The sequence below is a fragment of the Medicago truncatula genome, chromosome 1 (genome assembly GCF_003473485.1).
Source record: "Medicago truncatula cultivar Jemalong A17 chromosome 1, MtrunA17r5.0-ANR, whole genome shotgun sequence".
In the NCBI taxonomy this organism is placed as follows: domain Eukaryota; kingdom Viridiplantae; phylum Streptophyta; class Magnoliopsida; order Fabales; family Fabaceae; genus Medicago; species Medicago truncatula.
In genome coordinates this window covers 43,063,727-43,087,794 of record NC_053042.1, presented here as the reverse complement: position 1 = coordinate 43,087,794, position 24,068 = coordinate 43,063,727, and the positions used below count along the sequence as shown (strand labels likewise).

General features: G+C 32.4%; 4 protein-coding genes across 6 annotated transcripts; 3 read left to right on the top strand and 1 right to left on the bottom strand.

Moving 5' to 3' along the window:
• Positions 1-2,706: 2,706 nt before the first annotated feature.
• Positions 2,707-3,159, bottom strand: LOC25484749 (uncharacterized). Its single transcript, XM_013613720.2, has one exon. It carries the CDS (start codon positions 3,157-3,159, stop codon positions 2,707-2,709), a length of 453 nt encoding a protein of 150 aa, XP_013469174.1.
• A 5,651-nt stretch (positions 3,160-8,810) lies between these two features.
• Positions 8,811-12,565, top strand: LOC11413871 (methionine aminotransferase). Its single transcript, XM_003591411.4, has 9 exons — positions 8,811-9,045; positions 9,131-9,261; positions 9,499-9,584; positions 10,157-10,251; positions 10,527-10,623; positions 11,049-11,163; positions 11,269-11,423; positions 11,799-11,924; positions 12,065-12,565. The coding sequence occupies exons 1-9, from the start codon at positions 8,864-8,866 to the stop codon at positions 12,287-12,289; spliced, it is 1,212 nt and encodes a 403-aa protein (XP_003591459.2). The 5' UTR covers positions 8,811-8,863; the 3' UTR covers positions 12,290-12,565.
• Positions 12,566-14,064: 1,499 nt separating this feature from the next.
• LOC11410187 (heparan-alpha-glucosaminide N-acetyltransferase) lies at positions 14,065-18,707 on the top strand. Of its 3 annotated transcripts, none has more exons than XM_003591410.4 (13): positions 14,068-14,334; positions 14,477-14,614; positions 14,693-14,774; positions 14,848-14,924; positions 15,467-15,576; positions 15,829-15,949; positions 16,730-16,846; positions 16,958-17,049; positions 17,545-17,611; positions 17,702-17,780; positions 17,860-17,951; positions 18,133-18,276; positions 18,402-18,707. In XM_003591410.4, exons 1-13 carry the CDS (start codon positions 14,164-14,166, stop codon positions 18,540-18,542), a joined length of 1,431 nt encoding a protein of 476 aa, XP_003591458.1. In that variant the 5' UTR covers positions 14,068-14,163; the 3' UTR covers positions 18,543-18,707. The 3 variants fall into 3 exon arrangements, 2 of the variants coding, with proteins under 2 accessions (XP_003591458.1, XP_024639376.1); XM_024783608.2 differs by having other exon boundaries at positions 14,193-14,334; positions 14,685-14,774; XR_003012085.2 differs by lacking the exon at positions 18,402-18,707 and having other exon boundaries at positions 14,065-14,334; positions 17,852-17,951; positions 18,133-18,275.
• A 4,796-nt stretch (positions 18,708-23,503) lies between these two features.
• Positions 23,504-23,824, top strand: LOC11407646 (uncharacterized). Its single transcript, XM_003591408.3, has one exon. The coding sequence runs from the start codon at positions 23,504-23,506 to the stop codon at positions 23,822-23,824; it is 321 nt and encodes a 106-aa protein (XP_003591456.1).
• Positions 23,825-24,068: the final 244 nt, after the last annotated feature.

The following is a 24,068-nucleotide window of genomic DNA, read 5'->3' as shown; positions in this document are numbered from 1 at the left end:
TATTAGAGTGCGTTTGATTTGCTAAAACATGAAGGACATGACAAGATAACTTCAGTTGTTCAGTGTTTGATTTGTAAAACTGTTTAAGGTACAGGACAAACTAGATGCAAGGGACAGGACAAAAACTCATATTTTTGTCCCTCACCAAACCACAGTACAACTTTTTGTCCTACGTACAAGTTGTCTAAAATACCAAAATAACATTTCGTCCTCCAAAAATCGTATAAAACATAAAATTATTCAATGTCATACAAAGTTGTCATGTGTTGTTATGCATTGTGTTGTGCTGTTCTATCTTATACTATTCTGTCCAGTACTTACTGTTTTGCAAACCAAACACACCCTTAATCAGTTTTCAATGTAATACTATCAATTACTTTTTTCCCAGTTATAACTTTATATTTAATAGCACTCAAAATCATTTTTTTCTATCTCTTTTACTTATATGTTTTTTTTCTTAATATATGTAAAATGAAAAGAAAAAGAAAAAAAACTCCGCTCTTGCTCTTTTGGGACGGAGGATGACAAAAAGTAGAGTAGGTTAGAAAACTCTATCTAATCCTAGTTGGCTGACGTTAAATTTCAATGCAAAATAAATGAGAGTGTGCATTTTTCAAAACATAATCTGCCTGCATCTTAATTAGTCGACACAAACTATTGTCATAATCCATTAAGGTTAGCTTGTTTGATACTCCGTAGACGATCAAAAAAGACTCTTTAGACATGTTTGGATTCACGCTAAGATCGGTAAAATAGTAGTGGTAACCACCACAAATTTAGGCAAATTAAACTACTACCCTTTAGATTTAATAATATTAAGGTGTTACTGTGATTTTATCGAACACGCGTTTCATCAACCATACACTCAATTTTTTAAAATCAATTTGAAAAAGAAAAAGAATAAGGCTAATACATTTAAAAAAAATTAAAAAAATTGGGTGGGTGTGAATGGGAGATGTGTGGATATTAGAAAAATTGATTGGGTTAAATGTAATAATGTGTGACTTGATAAGAAGAAATGGTGTTTGGGGATTCAGGGGATTAAAGAGTTTAATATGAGATTGTCATTAGGAAAGTGGTACCGGAGGTTGCAAGAGGAGTGGTCGAGACATCGAGTATATGGTTTAAGGTCTTAGTTGCATGTTATAAGGAAGAGGGTGGAAGAATGAAGGAGGGAGGCAAGTTATGCTCTAGATGTTGGAGAGACATTGCATATATTAGTAGAGGGGCAGGAATGGGAATAAACAGTTGGTTTAATGATAATCTGGTGTGGGTGGTTGGAGATGGGACAAACATATTTTCTTTTGTTGGATCAGTGGCTAGATAGTGGTGTTCAGCGTGACAGGTTTACAAGGTTATTTGACTCGGCGGATGACAATATGTTACGGTAGCAGAGATGTGTTCTTTAGGTTTTGATGTATGGGAAGATGGGTGCAAGTGGTAAAGGAAGTTGTTAGTTTGGAATGAGGAGCAGGTCGGGAAGTGTAGTCTCTTATTGTTTAACTTCTTTTTTTTTGCATAATTGCGTGGATAACGTTTGAAAATGGAAACTAGATCTGGATAGAGGGTACTTGGTACGTGGCATTTATCAAACATTGGCCACGAAAATGTCAAGAGATATATCACTCCTCTATGATATTGTTTGGATAAAAGTAGTACCATTGACTGTTTCATTGTTTGCGTGGAGCGCTGCTTCAAAACAACTTACCAACAAAAGATAATTTGATTCGATGTGGATGTATTAAGGTTAATTCAGACTTTTGTACGAGTGAGTATTAGCGGAAGGAAAATGTGGATCATCTTCGTGTGGGTGTTGACTTATTTACGTGCATATCGCCTCTTGTTCATTAATAGTTGGGCATTTGCCCTTTGTAGATCACTTTCGACATTTGCACATAGTAGATCACTTTCGACATTTGCACATTTAGGAAGTGGTTCTAAGAAGAGTCCTTATTTGCTTCATCTCATTTGGTTGGCTAGTGTTTGAGTATTATAAAAGGAGCGAAACCGTCTTATTTTTTTTAGCAGAAGGAAATATTTATTGAACATCTAGTCGGTAAAGTCAAACTATTATTTTTCTTGCAACCTGGGTTCTATCATACTCTAAATCCTAGCCTAGTACCCATTTTGTTGGTTTGGAATTCTTTTTTTGTTTCATTTTGGTTCTAAAAAAAAAAATAGTAATGCAAATCCATATCGTTTATTTCAGTGTTACACTTCACATATCAAAACATCCATATATACACCAAATCTTACTAGAAAGCAATATAAAAAAAAAAATGCACATATCATTTATTTCAATTTTACAATACAAGGTAAAACTTAAGAGCTAATGGTGCTCTGTTCGCCTGATTTTGCCTATATATTGCGGTGACGTTGACATGTTAAGCCCAACTAAGTACTAAGAATCTAATCAATCTATCTAGTTTTTTTTTTTTTTTTTTTTTTTTTTTCTTTCTGAGAATTCTCTATCAAGTTGATAGAATCATGCTAAAAAATAAATCCCATAACATTACTAATAAACTAAAAATAAAAGTAAATAAAAACTATAAAAAAAAAAGTGGATAGGAAGAAATTGACACGGGTATTTTGAAAAGGTGAATGCATCATTCTTGGTGAAAACGGTGGGAAGCTGAAAAGCTATGACAACAATTAAAGACCAAACCAAGTTTGCGGTTTGTCTTTTATTATCTTAATTTCTTACCATCACTGCCGGCAAGCAACTTCTAAGTTTCCATGCCCCATGAGAATCGATTTGTATACCTGCAAAATCATCTTCTCATCATACTCTTTAGGTGGGGCTCTTTTAAAACCAGAATCCGCTGTGAATCCTGTTGGTAGAGCCCCACCAAATCCAGAGGCGGAGCCACTCACGGTCATAACCCGTGAGTTGGCCAAACCCAACATCATATTTACATATGCATCTCTTGCCCTAAGCAACATCTTCTTAGGGGAAGGGATTCTGATTCTGTTGATTCGGATCTTAGGTGATAGTTTGATCTTCCACCTCCAAAATCGACCTTTTCGGGTTTGAGTGCTTCCAAGTTCAACTTTGCTTGTTCTTCTTCTTCTTCGGCTCGATCCATTTATTCTTTTGTATCCCTTTCTTTGCCAATACTCCTTTAAACCCTTGTATGCACTAGCAGTGATTCCTTCCATATTTTTCTTTGATACCTTATTTGATCTTGTTTTCTTTGACTCAATATATGATATAGAAATACGAAAATGGAGAAAGAAGGGGTGGGTGAGAGAGTGAATGAAAATGCAAGAAAGATAAATTAGTTAGGTACATGCAGACAGAGGAATAACACATGGGCATGGAAGCTAGCTATCTGCTCTTGCTCATAATATATGGTTATTTGATTAATTTAATATTGTTAGATGTATTAATTAATTAATGTTGACATAAAGAAAATAGTTTGGGTAGCACCGAAGGTGTGAGGTGGGGGTGGTACAATAAATGCGACAAGTACGTAGGTTGATGCATTTAATAACAACGGGTGTCATTTTCCTTCTTGCAATTGATATAATATTAGATCAGATCAGATAAAGGTCGCATGAACCATGGTTATTCACATCACACGGCAAGTTTTCTCTACGTTTCCTCAAAACTAAACTAAACATAATACTAGAATTCAAAGTACAATATTGGATTGCGAGATTTTGGTTTGGATTGATTCGAATTACGATTTTTTGATTGAATTAGTTCGGTTTTGAACACCTTAATTATAATTATCACCCAAATTTAGTTCTTGCACATCATCCACACCAACATTTGCTTCTTGAACATAATCCACAACAACACTATCACCCACATTTGATTCTTGAACATTATCCGCGACAACGATAGAATGAAGTTGTAGTGCATTTTAACAACTACTTTTTTTATCCTCCAATTTCACATTTTTTTTAGAATTAATTTTTACTGATCTCATCCTGTTTTGAGATTCTTTTGGCTCTTGTAGCCTATTCAATTAATATATATAATGTGTTAGAGTTTATATGGTCACAAATATCCATATCATAAAAAATGTTTAGAAAATATAATAAGGCACATAAGAGAAATGACCCGAAAATAAGAGTATAAGATAAAAATTAATAAAAAGTGAAATTGTGAGGGAAAAAAGGTTTTAAAATGGAAAAGATAAAATTTCATTTAAAAAAAAAAGGCTTAAATGCTCAATTGGTCCCTTAACTTGATTTCAAGTATCGGTTTGGTCCCATAAGTAATAAAAAGTCCGTTTAGGTCCCTTAACTTTATTTAAAGTATCGGTTTGGTCCTTTCTGTTAATTTAATTTAAAAAAATGTTAAATTTTGGTCTCTTAACTTATTTAATTAGTATTAGTTTGGTCCCTTAACTTATTTAATTAGTATTAATTTGGTCCCTCAACTTAACGTTTTTTTGAATTAAATTAACAGAAAGGACCAAACTGATACTTTAAATAAAGTTAAGGGACCTAAACGGACTTTTTATTACTTATGGGACCAAACTGATACTTGAAATTAAGTTAAGGGACCAATTGAGCATTTAAAAGAGTAATGATAGTTTCTATTTATATTTCCTCATCAACTCTGTTCCTGAATGCTACAACTAGTTTACCTGTGTTTGAAAAATTAGAATGTCACTTTACTTCCTCGTGTTTATGGTTACAATTCGAATAGGAGAGAGATTCAATCGTAGCAAATCCATGTTGGTGATGAACTAGTGGCAGAAAACTTCAAAATTTTGGAACAAAGGGTTTTGGAGAGAGAAAATTAGTGTTTTAGAGAGAGATGAGAGGAAGAAGACGGAGAATCGGATTTTGGAACACGATTTCCTTCTTTTTTTTTCTTCTTTTTTTTAATTATTTGTTGTTTTTTTTCATTTATTTAATTCTTTAATTTATATGTGGTTTTTATTTATTTTTAATTAAAACAATGCACACGTGGCGGCTTTGAAGTGCCACGTCAGCGTTGACCGAGTCACAATTGGTCTAGGGGGCTAAAACTGCCAAAGATCCAATACATAGGGGGCTGTTTTTTATTTTAATTAGTTAGGGGGTCAAAACTGCCAAAGATTCAATACATATGGGGCTGTTTTGTATTTTAATTAGTTAGGAGACCAAAATCGCAACTTTTTTAAACATAGAGGGTCAAAAGTGCAATTAATCCTTTTTTTTTTCTTCCATCCTTATCTATATCCATGCATTGTAGTAAATGTGTACAGATACTGTACTTTTATGTACCAATAGTAAATCACACATTAATCAAGAAAGTTAATAAATATTGTTTGATTTTTTTTACGCATATTTGGATCTTGCTAACAAATATTTTAGTACACGTTAAAGATTTTGAAATAGAAATAATTGATAAGTTTTATATAGAATAAATTACTTTTTCAAATTTTAATGTGTGGAATGCATCAATCTTAAGATGAAATTTCTATTTTAGGCTTCTTAAATCTTAATAAGTGGCTTGAAACACTTGTTAGCATTTCCCTTATAATTATTTAAAGGCAAATATTAAGGACACAAGTTAAATAACAAAAATAAAAATTATGTATTAAAAATAGTACCAATCTATTTGTTAAAATGTCAAAAACGACTCTCATTTAAATTACGATGTTTTTCGTCAAATTTTCTTTTTTTTTTTTTTTTTGGTCTTAAATGAAGTGGTAATCCACTGAAAATAAACTCACACATAACTGTGAGGTCCCGGGTTCGAACCCGGGTCACAACGTCCGGCCTTGCAATTTCGGCATTTGCCAGTTGAGCTAGGACTAATTAAAATACATAATTTTTATTTTTGTTAGCATTTCCCTTATAATTATGTATTTCAACTTATGAGACATCAATTAAATAGTGCGGTAATTTATTATAGGAGGATGTTATTGATTATTTTGACAATAATTAAGAATTTAACTATTGTATTTCAATTATTTGTTATTTGTGGATTCCTCACCATCAAACATAGTCGCTATCATTTTCTCTTGATCTTTCTTTTCCAATCGAAGTCACATAACTAATTTTTCAAGCCAATTTATTGAAAAAGACGCTCTCTTCCATAAATAGGAACAAAAATATAAAATAATATAGGGATTTGTTAAAAAAATAGAAAATTAACAAAACCTTTGATCATCTCTCAAATAAATTATTAGATTAATCATGTTTAAGAAACCCAAAAGAAGAAATATTCTCTAAAATTTTATGCATTCAAAGCATTTAAAAGTTAAAGATTAAATAAAATGCACACATTTCAATAATTTATTTATATGTTTGAATCATTAACTTGTGCTTTAAGCGCACAAGTTAACATTTCCCATAATAATATTATATTTTTGAAAATAAGATAAGTATAGTTTACAATATAAATGTGCAAAATATTTATACATATAATTTGAATCAAAATCAAAATAATTTTAATTAAAATTAAAATCTCCTAAAAACTATTATTCGTAATTGATATGCATTAGAGCAATAAAAAAAGTGTCCGTCCGAACGCTAGTGAATACATAAAGATGTTGTAACTTATTAATCACACAATTAGCAACACGTCTCAAATATAAGCAAAAAAAGGTCAAGCAAAATTGATCTATCAGGTTCAAAATCTAAACCCGATATTTTTTTAACTTTTTCTTACTTATATTTAAGATCGGATGGAGTAATTTTTAAAAGTTGAATAGAATATTAGTGAATTGTGACGTTTTGTTATATTCATTAACTATTAACTATTGATTGAACATAAATTACAATATATTTGAACAATGTTAACCATCCAATTTGATCTCAAATTTCTTTCCTTTTTTTACTAAAAGAAGCATTGTTCTTCATTCAAGTTGTATCAATTTTTTGTGTCAACATTTCATTTTTCAAAATTAAGGTGAATGATCCCCCCCTACCCAAAAAAAAAAAAAAGGCTAAAAACTTCTAGAAAAAATAGCATCAACAACATATGCCACACAAGGCTTTAGAAATAAAATAAGGAGCAAACTCAATAATTTTGACCCTAGAGTCTAACATCAAACCATGCTTTCCAACCCATCAATAATTTGGTTAGCTTCTCTAAAAAATTTGTCCGATAAATATCACCAGAAATGCTTGTGCAAGCAACTATCCTTGAAAGGGGAGGGGGGGTTAGCTAGAGTGGCTCGAGTTAAGAGATTTAAGTAGTTTGAGAGTTAAAGTTCTAGGATTCAAGTTCCGGCAACGAAAAAAAATATTAATTTAACAATTAACTTACTAAAATTTGTTATTAAAAAAATTAACCTTTAAAAAGAGTGATCACAATAAAAGAATCTGCAGTGCACACATGAATTTTGAGAAAATCTTTATTTCAAGCCAATTTCAAACCATTTAGGATAGCCTATAACTCAACTTCAAGAGGTAAACACAATCTTAACTTTGAAGCAAAACCAGCCATAAAATTTCCTCTATCATCCCTAAGAACTCTTTTCCAAGAAGCCAATGTACAATTTGGAAGTAACTACACCATGGACATTAAGCGCTATCAATGAACACTACTAGGCTGGATGCAATAGAAAGTGACTGGAACTAATATTCCTTGCCATCGATATAGTCTTTTGGAACAATTACATGTTAATCAACCATTTCTTTTGAAAAACATGCATATTCCACTGCAAGAAAAACGGACCAGGATTTGCTGCTGTTCAAAAATGACCAGTCTTTTGGAACAATTACATGTTTAATTCATTGGTATAATGAGTAACAAGTAAACTGATTAAATAAAGATGTTTGGTGGTCCTTATCTTACACAACTACTCATGTGTTTGTAGTACTGCTGCGGGGACAATTGAATATGCTTATACTATCTCATGTAATGTGTCATTCATTTAATAATTTTGCATGTCATGAATATCTAATGAATTATGTAGTTGTTGTTTTATTATTCTGTACAAAGTGCGATTTGTGTTAGTTGTTGGCATTGATGATTTGCTATATGTTTGTAGTTGATGATTATGTGATGTGTTTTTGGAATACGATGTGATGTTTGATAACTCTATTTCTATTTTTTTTCTTTCTTTAAAAAAAACTCTATTTCTATTTTTTACGTTAAAAATTTGATTAATTGTATAGAATTCGTAGAAATATTAAGATGAATCGACTAGTTGAATGAAAAAAAAAAAACCTAAATTTATCAATAAGCTAATTATGGTCGGTAGTCCCTTATTTGGAGTGTTAATCAAATAGTTAGGTTAAACATTTATTAGTAGATATTGAAAATCAATTAATCGAGGATAAAAAAAGAGAATTGCTTAATTGGTTACTATGTGATGTCCTCTATGTTTCTGAATGGTTTTGAAACAATTTTGACACTGTAGTAGTAGGTTATAAACACTTTTGAAATTAGTGATATTTGTACATCAATTTCATGATAATTTTAGCGACTCTCTTCTTATCGGTCAAAAACGATGAAGAGAGAAAAAAGAAGAGAGAAGATAAGATCATCATATAAATATGAGAGAGTAAGTTATCATAAATTGTACAAATATTTGTACAAATTGTACAAATATCATTTCTCTTTTGAAATAGAGTGTGTCACTCACTATGATGAGACAATTATGTGTCTCCAACAATTAGTAGTTGTCATATATAATTAAAGTGATAATGATCGTAGTAGTAGTGGTGGTTAGAGTGACAGCGTCATGTTAATTATTTGTGGTTTTAGAATTAAGTAAAACTATTTTCAAATTACTTGGAAGAAAAAAAAACTAGTTCAACATCATTTATGTCAAAAAACATAATTTTATGACAACATATTTAATTTTAAAATTTAACTAAAAAACCAGCAACCTTAAAACAAATTCAACACACAGTATAGTATAGTAGTTGTGTAACAGGGATAGTGATAAGGAAGAAAGAAAGAATGGAAGGAAAATTGTCGCGTGCGGCAAAGAAGCTTACATCATCACCCATTCAAGAACTCTCTCACCTTGCTCAGAGATGCAATGCTATCAACCTAGCTGAAGGCTTCCCTGACTTCCCTGCTCCTCTCCACATCAAAAACGCCGCCGTTTCCGCCATTAATTCCGACCTCAACCAATACAGGTTTTTCTTTTTCTTTACACACAACTCAAACTAATAATACATTTTTCACCAATTCATAGAATCTATCTACTCTTTGTATTTCAAGGCATGTGCAAGGTATATGTGAACACTTGGCTAAGATAGTAAAGGAAATGCATGGTTTAGATATTGACTCTGAGACGGATGTAGCTATCTGTTGTGGTCAAACTGAGGCTTTTGCTGCTGCAATCTTTGCAAGTATGCTCTTTATAGTTTTATTGTTTTAGTTCAAGCTGACACATACACCTTACACAATACCGACACTGATACATTGCCGTTTATCATTTAAGTTAATACAAGTAATTGAATGTAAGAACATGTGTTGGCGTTAGTGCTTACAAGTTTTCTACACCAACACGTCTTCAATATGAAGTGTTGGTACTACACAGTGTGTTTTTTTTCCTCTAATAGCATAGTATGTTCTGTTTCAAACAGCAATTGACCCAGGCGACGAAGTCATACTCTTTGACCCTTCCTATGAAACATATCAAGGATGTGTTACCATGGCTGGTGGTGTTCCTGTAAGCTTGCATTGCCACCAATCTCAAGTTTTGTTTATCGGTTTAAACTTGCATTGTTGTGTTTAGTTGACAATAATCACCGAATAATTCCTCAATCTAGTCCATAAACTATCACTCTCTCCTATGTAGTCTCTGGACTATTATTAATCCAGTAAATTAGTCCTCGGTTGCTTTAAAACTACGAGAGACAATGGTAGTTCAAGGGCGACTTATTATATTTCTATAGTTTATGGACCAAATTGACGGTTTATTCAATATTCAATAGTACATATTTCAGATTAAACGTTTTAAATCTGATTTTCAACTATTCTATTTAAAAAAAAGAAGCTGTAGAAACAAACATGTTTCATATAGAAAAAAATATAGAAAATAAATAATGTTTCTGCATCACTAAATTCATTTGTGTTGATCTATACGTGTTGAGTAAAAAATTTGAAGCGCATATCCTGTGTACAATCCAATGATCCTGCATGTTTGCTGTCCCTTTAACTGTTGAAGTTATTGATATTAACATTTTATCACTTTTTCCTTTATCTAATGTAACCCTTGTTTTTGTGAACTTAACTGGACAGATACATGTGCCGCTTGACCCGCCTCAGTGGACCTTGGATCCAAGAAAATTGCTTACATCAATTACTGAGAGAACTAAAGCCATTATACTGAATAGGTTAGAAATTACACATAAATAATCTCAAATGATTTCATATTTCCCCGTTTCAAGTTTGTCCTCTTTTAATTAGAATTCTGCCAAAAAAAAAAAGAGTATAGCATTAAGGAAATGTTTTTACTTTCTTTAACTGTTTTGGATTGGATGCATGAATTGACTATGTTATATAACAGCACCCACTTAGTATAAATTTTGTTGTCATACCTCAAAATATTTGAAAGAGATGGTTAGTCTCACATTATGAATTACAAAATACTAACACAGAGTTTAAACAGTCCTCACAATCCAACTGGAAAAGTTTTCACAAAAGATGAACTTGAGACTATTGCCGGAGCATGCTGCAGCCGAAATTGCCTGGCTATAACAGATGAAGTATGACACTCAATTAATTTCCACTCATAGAACTTCAGTCGTAAGATTTAAACAGCATATTCATGGAATGCATAAAAACAGATACTCATGTTCCATATGAATCTTCTCCTGCTACTTCAATTGATTGTAATGTGAGTTGAGTGCCCTTGAGGCTGGAGCACATATATGTTTTAGGAGACCACAGTTTTTGCATGAATCAGTTATCTACTTAAACATTTTAATTATCCGACGACAGTAATTCTTTTCATAGATAAATAGAAATTGCTGGTTCTTATTAGCTTTTAATTTGGATTATCATACTTTTCAACCTGAATTTGCTTGTGCACAAGAAAAATTACTGAGAATTTTAATTCTGCAAGAGTAAGATTGTTGTATGCTATTTGAAGAATGTAATGTTTTTACCTTCTTCTGGTCTCTTTGTGCAGGTATATGAGCATATAACTTATGACAACCAAAAACATATATCCCTTGCCTCGTTTCCAGGAATGCAAGAACGGACTATTATAACATCTTCTTTGTCTAAAACATTTAGTGTCACAGGTAATAACTCAGCTGCATGAAACAAAACTGCACTGGAAATTTTTGGGTTCTCTCATCCTTGTTAAGATGAATAGCATTAACTCACTGTTGGTCTGTATCTATTAGGTTGGAGGATAGGATGGGCAATTGCACCAGCCTCTATTGCATCTGCTATCAGAAACATTCATATAATAGTTACAGATTCTGCTCCAGCTCCTTTTCAGGAAGCTGCTTTGACGGCTTTGAGAAGCCCCCCTGAATACTTTGAATCCCTGAGAAGAGTAAGAGATCATACATACACTTTTAGGAGACACTGTTACTACTGTTTCTTACTCGTCATAACAATGCTATGTTTGTTACTTGTCTTAGGCCCCGATTGGACGAAAAACTTAGTTAAACGCTTATCATATAATTAAGTGATTATGTATAAACTATTTCCACAACAAAAGAGGAAATTAAGTCAAACAATCTTCATATAAGATATAAGCTGTTTTCATAAGCTACCATAGAGAGCATATGAAAATAAGTTGAAAACAGCTTATGGACATGCCAAAAGCTGTTTTCATAAGCTCTCCCTAGTACTTGTGCCGGTAGATAATAAGCTCAAATTAGCCAATTCAAATAGGCCATTTGTCCTGATGTTTCTATCTATGCAGGATTATCAATCAAAAAGAGATTATATCATTAAGTTGCTTGCGGGAGTGGGTTTTAAGATACAGTTTATACCTCAGGGTTCCTTCTTCTTATTTGCCGAGCTTCCTGAGGATTGTCCCCTTTCTGATGTATGTGCACTCTTTTACTCTCTTCTCGATCTCGTGTAGATTAGTTTAAGAACTATTTTAAGTGTCACAATGCATTTGAGTAGAGATTTATACCTTATTCTGCTGTTGCTTCATGCAATAAATGTTTTTTGGGGTTTCAGGTAGAGTTTGTTAAAAAGTTAATACTAGAAGCGGGGGTGGTGGCTGTTCCAGGACAGGGATTTTTTCATACAAACCTATCAACAAATGAAACTTCTAGTGCAAGTTGTAACTACCAGAAGAGATACATCAGGTTTGCATTCTGCAAGAGCGAGACAACTTTGGCCGCGGTTTCAGAGAAACTGGGTAAGCTTTTGGATGTTGAAGGGAAACTTGCGCTATATTAAATTGACAGAAAGAATAATGGTGATGGAGCAGCTATGAAGATTGAGGATACAATGTTTTGTTTGAATTAATAAAGTTTGTTATATGGTTAATTTGACCAAGAGAAGACTATGTGAAAACCAGTAAATAGCTAGCTTGTATTTGATTAATAACTGTACTTTTGATCCTATAAGAGTGATGTAATACTTATGTCTGATTGTGGTTTAACAGGAGATCAAACTGTTGAGAAGCAGTACTAAGAAGCTTTTATAAATTTAGAGATGTATATTTGATTTTCATCATGCTATTAACCATTGTTAAATGCTTAACAATGAAGGATCACTATAATTGAAATGTTATTATGACACTAAGGTCATATCAATGCATGTTCTAAATATGGTTATTGAATATAATAATAATTTATTTTTATGGTAAAATCATGTGCCACATACAAGGATAATACAACATGTTCTTGATATTATTGTTTTTTTTTTTGTTAATGTCAATGTGTTTTGTGCTATCAATCTTCTCTGCAGCTATCGCATTTTTGTTGCAATTTTTTTATTTTTTTTTTATTTTTTTATTTTTATCTTTGAAGCCAAGTGTTCTTATGCAATGTACCAAACCAAGGTAGGACTCACCTATTTAGTTTTGTTAATTTCCTATATTAGAGATGCCCTCTCCCTAAGATTACAATTTGTGATTTACCTAGTTAATTAGAATTTCACTTTTAATTTTTAGAGAAATACAAACATAAGACACTTGTTGAAAAAGGTAAAAAAAAAAAAACAAATTGTAGCTTAAAAATTGTGTATTCAACACTTTAAAACCTTTGAAATTGACCTTTTCTACTTAAAACTTATTTCCTTTTTTTGACTTTTTAACAAGACACTTTTTCACATGACCCTAATTTTTTTTTGTTTCACATAGGCTTAGCCAACCGAAAGATGAACTTAACATTAGTTAGATATTTTGTTAATACTAATTGTGGTTTGACTACAATATACTTCATCCGTTTCAAAATACATGATGCATTTTTATAATATGCACTATTCATGTAGCTTATTTTGGCTATATTTTTTTAACTAATATATCTCTTACTTATAAATGTTAACGCGTCTTGCTATATTTAAACTAATTTTAACCTAATTTTCCTCTCCACACTTTTGCATTTAATGTTTATCTAAAGTAAAATCTCTTACTTATAAACGTTAATCCGTCTCGCTATACGTAACCCAATTTTAACCTAATTTTTCCTCCACACTTTTGCATTTAATGTTTATCTAAAGTAAAATAAAATTATGTTCATAATTATATGCTATTTTTTGGAAAGGAATAATCGTTAACTCGTCTCGCTATACTCAACCTAATCTCTTACTTATAAATGTTAACCCGGCTCGCTATATTTAACCTATTATGTTACGTTGCGGTACCAAGGACGATGTCATGGAAATATTATGTTATGGTACCGTACCAACGTTTATGTTTCTTAATATTATGAAATACTATATGACAATTATGACATTCATCTAAAGTACTTTGTTACCTATTATCGTCAAATATTACATTCGATATGACCCGTGCGTTAGCGCGGGTCGATGGTCTATAAATACAAAATGTTTGATTTGTCTCAATGAAAATTTTCAAATTTTTATAATTTTTTATCGTATATAATTAAATATATTAATGATTAAAGTTGTGTATTGACATGAGGTGTGCCTTTCCTTATCTAAATTTTTGTTTTTTTTTTTTTTTTTTTATAAAAAAGTTGACAATTTGAAACAAAATTTCAATGAAGTTGACACAGTGTAGTTACAAGAGAGAAAAACGAAATTTCGCACGCATTCATTGTAGCCAGCCTAAGTGAGGAAAGAAAAACAAAAATCGGTGATCGGAAATGTCAAGTGAAAATCAAATACACGATGCAGAAGAAGAAGAAGAAGAAAGAAGACCTCTCATCGATTCCTCAATTCTCACCCTCACCGTCCATGAAAATGAATTGCCACCTGTCTCGGTTCCTAATCAACGCCTTGTTTCCCTCGATGTCTTCCGTGGTCTCACTGTTGCGGTTCGTTCTCTCTTCATTCTATTCAATTACTTCATTTTTATTAATGAAAATAAAATAGTTCGAGTGAGTTAGTTTAGTATCTATGTTAGTTTCCAACTGGATTGTCAATTAATTAATTAATTGTACTCTTATGTTGGTCCAGCTGATGATATTAGTGGATGATGTTGGACGGGCTTTCCCATCCTTGAATCATTCTCCATGGTTTGGAGTCACACTTGCGGATTTTGTAATGCCTTTTTTTCTCTTTGGGGTTGGCGTTTCCATCGCTTTGGTCTTCAAGGTACAACTTCTTTTCAATCCTGCTATTGCCTTATCTTGGAATTCTCAACAATATTCTAATTCTTCGATAGCCTTTCAGAAAGTCTCTAGCAAACAAAATGCCACAAAAAAGATAATTTCGAGGACGATTAAGCTTTTTCTTTTGGGCCTCTTGCTACAAGGTATGATCTCATCATGTACTATCTGTATGTGTGTGCTATTGCTTTAATGTTTCTTTCTCAAACTTATTCATAGGTGGGTATTTCCATGGCCGCGGTAATTTAACTTATGGACTTGATTTGACCAAGTTACGCTGGTTTGGTGTACTTCAGGTAATGCCAACCGGTACTCCTTACAATTTAACTTATTAGGCTTTTTTTTCTTTTTTTTCAATTCTAGACGGTATAGCATTGCTCATTGCTGCTAATTTCTAATCCAGGAGATTTTATAATATTGTTGTACATGTTATAATCTCTTTGATTTACTTTGTGCCACTGATTATTAACAGTTTCAAACTCATTGATACTTTCTGCCGTAACTTTTTTGATATATGCTGTTAATAAGAAAAACAAACCGAGTATATTTATAGTGTCACTACATGACGGTTAATACCAGCGCCTGTTGTATTGTTTTGAGGAAAAGTTAATACAAAGTTTTCTCTCTGAAGTTTTGACTTAAGGCTGGTTGCAGATTTGCATTCGGCAGAATAGTTATTTGCTTACTATATTTCATTGAAATTGGTTTTTCTTTTATGGTATGACATTGAAGTTGCAACTGAAAAAAGGTCACAATAAATAAAATAATCAACTGCCTGTTGCTTTTGTTTTGTAAATGTGTTGCTAATTTAACACACAATTCCTTGCATGGTATGCAGAGGATATCCATTGGATATTTCTTGGCCTCAATGTCAGAGATTTGGCTTGTGAACGGTAATATTTTGGTTGATTCACCAGCAGCTTTTGTCAGGAAATACTCCATCCAGTGGTTAGTTTATTTTTGTGGCGGTTAATGTTTCATCTAACACCTAGGAGCTGAGCATGGCAATTAAAAATTTCATTTTCGAAATTGATTTTAAGTATTCAGATATGTTGAGACAACTTATATTAAAATGATTCAGGTCACTTTGATAGATCCAAGATAGCTATGTCAAGTGTCAAATTAAACTTCTGCCGGCACCAATTTTGTTTGCTTTATGATATTCTTTCTTTGTGCTAACTGCTTATTTTTTTTATCCAGGATTTTTTCAATTTTACTTTGCTCAGTATATCTTTGCTTGCTCTATGGCCTCTATGTTCCAAATTGGGAGTTCGAACATTCTAACTTGTTGTGGCCTGGTCGTGTATCAACTATTCAAAATGTGAGTTGGCATGGTTTTGTCTCTGTGTCATTGAGTACTGAAGGAATATTTATGCTTTCAGAGATTCCTTCATTGAGTACTGAAGGAATAGATGGAGTTAACATGCAATTTGGTTTCTTGTTGCTAATAGTTCCGGCCGGTACACTTGTTAAGTTTTTTTTTTTTTTTTTTTTTTAAAGTGCCCATACACTTTTTAGTTGTTCTGTAATATAGTATGGTCTGCAGGCTTCAGCCTTGTATTTGAAGAAACACTGAATGATCTCTTTGCCTAATACACGCCTTCTCATTTCTTAAAAAAAAAAGGAATTTTAGGTTTGCATTTCATGCATTGATGAATCTGCATAGACCAGCATCAGTACCCATAGGCTAGGTCAACTCTATCATTGGTTTCATTATCCCTATAACGATCACTAGAAAAAGATATGTGCTACTACTATCCCAATGCAGCGAAACTAGGTGGTGCTATGTAAGAAATGTGAAAGGTGCTTACTGGACATGAAAATAATAATGTCTGGACTAGGAAAATAATAATATGAAGAGAATATAGAGGTATGCATGCAGCGATACATCATGATATTTCATATTTCTTTTCTTGCCTCTTGTAATATGGTGTCTTAGTTTTCTTGAATTTTACTTTCATTTTAGCCACTTTTTATGTTGTTATTTTCATTTTATGACTCTCCCCACCTAGTCGAAAGAAAGGCTTTGATTTTCACTGTTTTTGTTTTGTATTTTATTTTTCATGGAGAATAAACTCGGCATGTAATATTTTTTCTCCAGGTTCATTGTGATATGAGGGGTAGCCTTGATCCTCCTTGTAATGCTGTGGGATTTATTGATAGATTAATTCTTGGTGAAGATCATATGTACCAGCGTCCTGTCTACAGAAGAACAAAGGTTATTTACCCTCTAGCGTAATTCCTGTATTGAATCAATCTACTGCCACCTCAAAAATAATTTGTTTTATCCCCTTAAATAATTTTATTGTTGACCTCTTTTCATTTTCAGGAGTGCAGTGTCAATTCTCCTGATTATGGACCCTTGCCTCCAGATTCACCTGGATGGTGCCTTGCACCATTTGACCCGGAGGGTATTTTGAGGTAAATAGTATTCTCAGCTCTCTCCTCTTTTTTCCTTTTCCTTTTCATTGTGAGTCATTGTTGGCATTGAAATCTAGGGTGATATAAATATCCATACTGCTATAGTCAAGGTGTTTTATTTCTTTCAGCTCCGCAGTGTACCTTGCATGCCTTATGTTCATCTTTTTTTTTTTTCAAACCACTTTCTGATGCATGTATCTTTATCTTTCGTGATCTATTATTTCATTAACTATCTTCAGTCAAATAACACAGGAAATTTTAGTGATTCTTAGAAGTAGGGATCTCATCTTGGGCTTGACTGGGTTATCAGTCATTTAGAATTTCCATTGGGCTAGTCCAAATTCAGACTGCGCCCACTTTGCTGAGATTGAGCTTGGGCCAACCATCTCATAGTTTATACTGTGTTATTGGATCTGACCCTTCAAATGTGACCAAATTTGACAGTATAAATTTCGTTAATGCATTGGTTGCTAACTATTTTACTAAATCTTCCAGTTCACTGATGGCTGCCATTACTTGTTTCGTGGGATTGCAATTTGGGCATATACTTGTAATTTTTCAGGTCTGATGTACAAGTATCCAATCCTAGTGACATATAATTTGTCTCTGAGATGTGTCTAAAACTATATCAACTACTGTTTTTTCCATACAGGCACACAAGCAGAGGGTACTCCTTTGGTCCGTGTTTTCCTTCTCTCTATTGGTAGTCGGATATGTTCTGGAAATTTTAGGTACTATGACCATCTAATTTAAATTTCTCAAGATTGAGATACATTTGAGTCTCCAACTAACAACTGTGAAGTTTTTCAGGAATTCCTTTATCAAAAGCGCTGTACACATTAAGCTTCATGTTCATCACCGCCGGGGCATCGGGCTTGGTTTTGACTGCTATATACTACATTGTAAGTTCGTACTTGGGTCATAATGTATATATAGATATATTATATCCCAAGGTGAAAAGCATATAATTTGCTTATAGGTTTTCACACGAGGAGTGAAAAGTGGTAGCTCTAGTGCTCAACCACTTGGCGACTCTGATCACGACAGATGATTAAAACCCTTCAAATTCATATACTGTTGCAGGTTGACATAAAACAACTCAGAAAGCCTACAGTTTTACTGCAATGGATGGGAATGAACGCCCTTATCGTATATGCATTGGCTGCTTGTGACATTTTCCCAGCAGTTATCCAGGGTTTCTATTGGCGCTCTCCTGAAAATAACTTGGTAATGTTTATTTTCCAAAGGTTCTTTATATCTACCCTTTCTTTATAAATTAAGCAGGAATTTGATTTTCGTAAAAAAAAAAATTACCGAATAGGAACCAACGTTAGATTTTTATTTACGTGCAGGTTGACGCCAGTGAAGCTTTAATACAGAATATATTACATTCCGAGAAGTGGGGTACACTGGCCTTTGTAATAATTGAGATTTTATTCTGGGGTCTTTTGGCTGGTTTCCTCCACAAGAAAGGGATATATATAAAATTGTAACAAATGATGCAATCATACAAAAGACAATAACATGTACATTTACTTTCCTTGTAGATATCTTCTATTAGAAACCAGCAATGCTTTCTTGGCAAGCACATATCTTGTTGGTTGTTTTTCTTGATTCTCCTATATAACAACATGCCAAAGTTGTCTTTCCTAGCTTTACCATCGGAATGTCTAAAACTCATCCCATTATCGTGTCTTGACAATCTTAAGGCCAATTGTTGAGGATTGTTAGTGTAGAGAACACCAAAAGCAATATTGAACAAATAATTAGAGACAGAAACACCACATCTCTACTTAGAATCTTTTGGTGGAAATCTTAAACATAATCAAACAGGTGACTAGGGGTTCCTCGAGTGGTGGAATCAGGCTTTTTTGTTCTTATTTTTGTAGTGTGTGTGATGACAATTGACAAATTTGTTATTAAAATAAATTTCAATGATTCTGTTAGTTTTTCAGTGATGAACATGCAGTTGGTTTCACCTTTCCAGCTGTGTGAAAGGAGCACATGAGTTGAGACAATTTATTGTATCAGCATCAAGAAATCTAGTATTGTGAATTGCACAATTTGCTTTCACTTAAAATTGTGTTTAAGATAGAGACAGTACAAGAAAGTCTATGATCGAAGCTATTCTCTTCTCTATACTTTGTTTAAAAAGAAAAAAGCAGGAGAGAAATGGGAAAATACGAAATTTGTTATCTTTGGTGTCAAAATACTTTCTTATTCTATCAATTGATTTCCATTTAGTTTGATGTGAACATACAACATTTAGAAATCAGAAATGTATACTTATAGTTGGATTTCTTCACCTTTCGATTGTTCCCATTCAAAATAAATTACAATGAAGCAGATTGATGCCTATAAAATACAAACACAACTCCAATCAACAACGATAACAACAATCAGGGCCAAAGAAAAAGAATGAAACAAAAGCAATTAATCCAATTTTGTCTGCTACTTTGTGTGCTTATGTATAGGGAACTTTCTAGATATAATTAACATGTTTGTTCACATTGTGGTTTGTTTAGGACCTAAAATGTTATATTTGGTTTCTTCAAGTTGAAGACAAGTTGTAAAAGAATCTTACAAGTAGTAAATAAAGATTAAAGAGCTCTCTACAGGTATTAGTTCTCTCTGTTTCTTTGGATCTTTTGGCATCTTTAACACTGTCCTTGTCGTTCCCAAAAGTAAACTCATAAGAGACAATTTAACAGTCTCAATAATTGTTTCCTTTTTCTATTCTTTTCCAAACTATATAAGTTAATATCACCTATCATCCAATATTCAAAGGAAAAAATGGATACTAAGATAGGAAATGCTGAGATTTCAGGTAACAATGACGACGATTATGTTGAAAGATCATCAAACATTAAACATCTTGAAAACTTTCACTTTGGAAAAGCATTGGCATTCAGAGCAGTGTACGGTTCTAGTGGTTTTCAACGCAGTGGAAGCAGAAAAACTAGAGGCAATGATTCCAAGACATTATCACCAAGCAGGCTTAGTAAGGTCACATACAAAGTGGTTGTTGATGACACAGATGCTTAGTTTGCTTGGAAATATGTTACTATATATACCCTTGTAGTAGCTATATGTAAGTTGAATATGGTCTGCGACATATACATGCTTCATTATAAGTTACAACTAGACCGATTTATTTGTTACCGTGAATCCAAACATACACTAAAACTATAAAGAATCCTATTTGTTTCTCCGTTATCATTGAAATCGTTTTAGTACATGTATAACATACATTAGAACTAGTGTTATGTATGTATTAAAGCGATTCTAATGATAGCGAAGAAATAAAGGTTCTTTACATTTCTTGTTGTAGATTTTTTATTTTATTTTTATACATTCTCTTGTTGCAGATTTAGGTACTATATTTGTTTACTCCTTTTATTTTCACTTCCGTTCAAAAGTGAAAATGTATTTTTAAACGGAAGAAAATGTGTTTTATTTGGAGTGCACATTTCGAGTAATTAGGTGGAGATAATTTCTTTCTAATCCTACTTATAAATGATAAGGTTTAATTGTATTTTTTATCTCCTAAAGTATCACACTTCTTGCTATTTTAATCTTAACTCATATTTTTTGCCACACAATTAGTGACATGAGAAGCTTTTAAATGATATGACATCAAACATACTAGATGTTATAAGAATAAATTACAAAAAGATGAAGTTATGAACCTTACTTCACAAATCTCGAGTTTGAAAACACTTTAATATTGAAAGACCAAAATTGCAATTAGAAATAGGGCATTAAAATTGCGGTTTTTTCATAAATAGAAGGATCAAAATTGCATTTAAACAAAACTTAAATAACATTTCATATTGAATAAGTTTATTTAGAATATTCAATATCAAAGACTAGTTTGAGACGTCTTCTAAAGTTAGTGGTGAAGGTCCATCATTGTAGGATCCATCATCATTGACACATTACTATCTTGCATGTGATACACTTGGCTTATTGTATGAGATACACTTGATTTGTTGAATGAATAACACTTGGCTTGTTGCATGTAATTTTTTTTATCTTCTCTTTTCCTATAAATTAATAGGAGTTTATAACGTATTTTGATCATTCAAATTATAGAAATCAAAGAGTGTGTGCTTTCTCTAAATATATAGTGTCTCTCCTTTCTTGTTCTAATCCAATTAGAGACTAAATTTATGGTTTACTCATGTTGTATTCTTCATTCCAAGACCAAGATATCCAACCAAAATTTTGGATATTACACTTAACAAACACGACTTTTAAGTAACATGATGCCAAGTGCATCAAGTTCGGGATCTAATTCAGAAGATTTATATTCTCAGTGACTAAATTTTGTCCGACAAAATTACTCATTTAATTTAATTTTTTTTTGGTCGAAAATATATTTCATTCATTCAATAAGCTGTAACAGCACAAATTACACCATGTGCAGATCACTATCCACTATTGGGGTAAAGTACAGAATTTTGCAAAATCAAACAGATAAAACTCTAAAGCACCATATTCGCTCCTGACTTAGGCCCCGTTTGGATTGGCTTATTTTGAGCTTATGTGGGCTTATCTACTCCCATAAGCATTTTTAAAGGTGTTTGGGTAAATAAATAAAAATAGCTTATCATAGTTTCATAAGTTGCTTATGCCATATTTTAATAAGCCTAAATTTTCAGCTTACCCTCTGGCTTAACAAGGAGCTTATGAATTTATGTAACCTCCTTCGATTCTCTCTGGATCCACTTTTTCAAAACATATATTTTAATTATAATTTTTTTGAAGGAATATTTTAATTATAATGTTAGTTATCTTTGGCGGTGCATCAGTAACAAAATTGCTATATACTTATCTTACTAAAGTAACAAACGCAACTAAGATTTTTTTTTAAGAAGATTTTTATTATTTTTTTTTGTTATGTAACAAAATGAAACTGAATAAAAAAACAAATTTAACTTGTCTTTTTTGAGTAACAAACTGCAAACTAATATCAATATATATGATATGTTTATTTACACCTCTAATGTTAATTTTGTCATATATGAATATTGATATTTTTTTAAGGACAAATTGATTATACTATATATATATATATATATTTAATATGTTATAATATTGTTTTTTTACGCCTTGATTAATTTTATCAAAAAAAATCTTGATAATTGTGGTTCAATTCTTGGATTTTTTTGTTAAGTTAAAAATATTTAAAATTTCGATAATTGCTTATGTAATGTCACATCCAAACACTTCAATTTATGTAAGTACTTTTTAGTGTACATATCCAAACATAAATAACTTATCAAGTATAAGAGCTTATGATATAAGCTCTAATGTTATAAGCACTAATGTTATAAGCATCTATATAAGCTGTTTATCCAAACGGGGCCTTATACATCTACGAAATCACGGTAAACTTGGCAAGCTAGGAAGAAGAGAAGCAAAACAACATAACAATAAACCAAACACAAGGCTAAAATTAACCCTAGAAAAGAATTTTTCCCACCAATACTAACATCACAACCCTAAAAGTGTTACAATACAATCTGAAAACATCATATCTCTGAACAGCAAACCCCGATGTTGGTAGACCAGAGCTACTTCGACGGAACAAGAGAGAGATCATGTTAACGACAACAGATTCTTTGTTGGTTGTGCTCAAGGAGAGAAAAAAGTCTTGTACCGATAGAACCTTTTCACCTGCTAAAATCACATAATCAAAACAATAACCCATAAAACAATGAAAAGTTAAAAAGAGTAGGTTATTACCACTTTTTAATTGATAGCTTGAAAAGACCGATTTCATAAGAGGTTAAAGGTCATTTAATTTAATTTGTGATCCATGATGGATGACTTTAAGTTGTCCATTTGAACTAATCATTACATCTCTTCCACTTTCCAGTGTCTATTTGGCTGGCTACTTAAAACTTGGCCTACCTCCCATACAATGATCAAGAGCTAATCATTCCAAACACACATTCTATGTGTCCATTTTATTCCCACCCTAATTTCCATTTTCAATTTAAAAAATTTTTTCCATCATATATTTTTTGGTTGATAATCTTTGATATCATATATTTGTACACAAATAAACCGACAAATTAAACTTTATTATCTTATATGTAGGTTCAAACACAAGACCTTCCCATATAAATTAATGTTAAACATTAGAAAATTGATTATTCTCTATAGAAAGTCAGAATGTTGTTAAAAGTTTTCAATACTATAATATGAATTAGTGATTAGTGATGATAATAAAAATGAAATTAACAAACACTATATATTATTTGTTAAATAGTATAATGGAAAGCACTATCCCAGTTTTCCAGCTCGGAAACCACTCATTCGTTTCCATGTATCCATCCATCCCTATAAATATTACACATTTTCAATTCCTTCTCTAATTATAATTATTACAAAACCCTAATCTTAAAATCACCACTTGTTTAAAACCTCTTCATCTTGATTCTTCATGGAAGGGTACGGGTACGGGTCGGATCATGGTTCATTCGGAAGTGAAAGAAGAATCGAGATAGTGAGCGGGAGAAGCTACGGTTTCAGTCAGAGCTACTACGTGGGTCGGAGTGAGTCAACTGGTGAGGTGACTCGAGCGAGTCACGACGGAGCGGCACCGGTGGCGAAGCCATGGAGCTTCAACGACGCGGCAACGAAGAGGAGAAAGAGAATAGCGAGGTATAAAGTTTATGCTGTTGAAGGTAAGGTTAAGGCTACGTTTCGGAATGGGATCCGATGGATCAAACATACTTGTTCTCGGATTGTCCATGGGTACTAATTGGTACCCGGTATCAATTTTCAATCTCTCTCTTTGACTTTGATTTCTTCTATTAGGAGACATATGGACACATCACTATGTATGGTTCTAAAGAGTAATAAAATTTGAGATTCATTTCTATGATTCTATCACTATTTTTATAGATTAGTTCTATAACACCGTATGGTATGATTTCATTGAATGGATGTGTAAGATATTTTACGATAGATGTATGCAAATTAGATCCAAAAGTTTTAATTTGTTT

Excerpts from the sequence above, each read along its gene's own strand:
- LOC25484749 (XM_013613720.2), bottom strand. The coding sequence starts at position 3,159 with ATGGAAGGAATCACTGCTAGTGCATACAAGGGTTTAAAGGAGTATTGG.
- LOC11413871 (XM_003591411.4), top strand. The coding sequence starts at position 8,864 with ATGGAAGGAAAATTGTCGCGTGCGGCAAAGAAGCTTACATCATCACCC. Across the intron at positions 10,624-11,048 it reads GCCTGGCTATAACAGATGAA|GTATATGAGCATATAACTTA; the intron begins GTATGACACTCA and ends CTCTTTGTGCAG. Across the intron at positions 11,925-12,064 it reads AGGATTGTCCCCTTTCTGAT|GTAGAGTTTGTTAAAAAGTT; the intron begins GTATGTGCACTC and ends TTGGGGTTTCAG.
- LOC11410187 (XM_003591410.4), top strand. The coding sequence starts at position 14,164 with ATGTCAAGTGAAAATCAAATACACGATGCAGAAGAAGAAGAAGAAGAA. Across the intron at positions 14,775-14,847 it reads TTTGGGCCTCTTGCTACAAG|GTGGGTATTTCCATGGCCGC; the intron begins GTATGATCTCAT and ends ACTTATTCATAG. Across the intron at positions 17,781-17,859 it reads ATATGTTCTGGAAATTTTAG|GAATTCCTTTATCAAAAGCG; the intron begins GTACTATGACCA and ends GAAGTTTTTCAG.
- LOC11407646 (XM_003591408.3), top strand. The coding sequence starts at position 23,504 with ATGGAAGGGTACGGGTACGGGTCGGATCATGGTTCATTCGGAAGTGAA.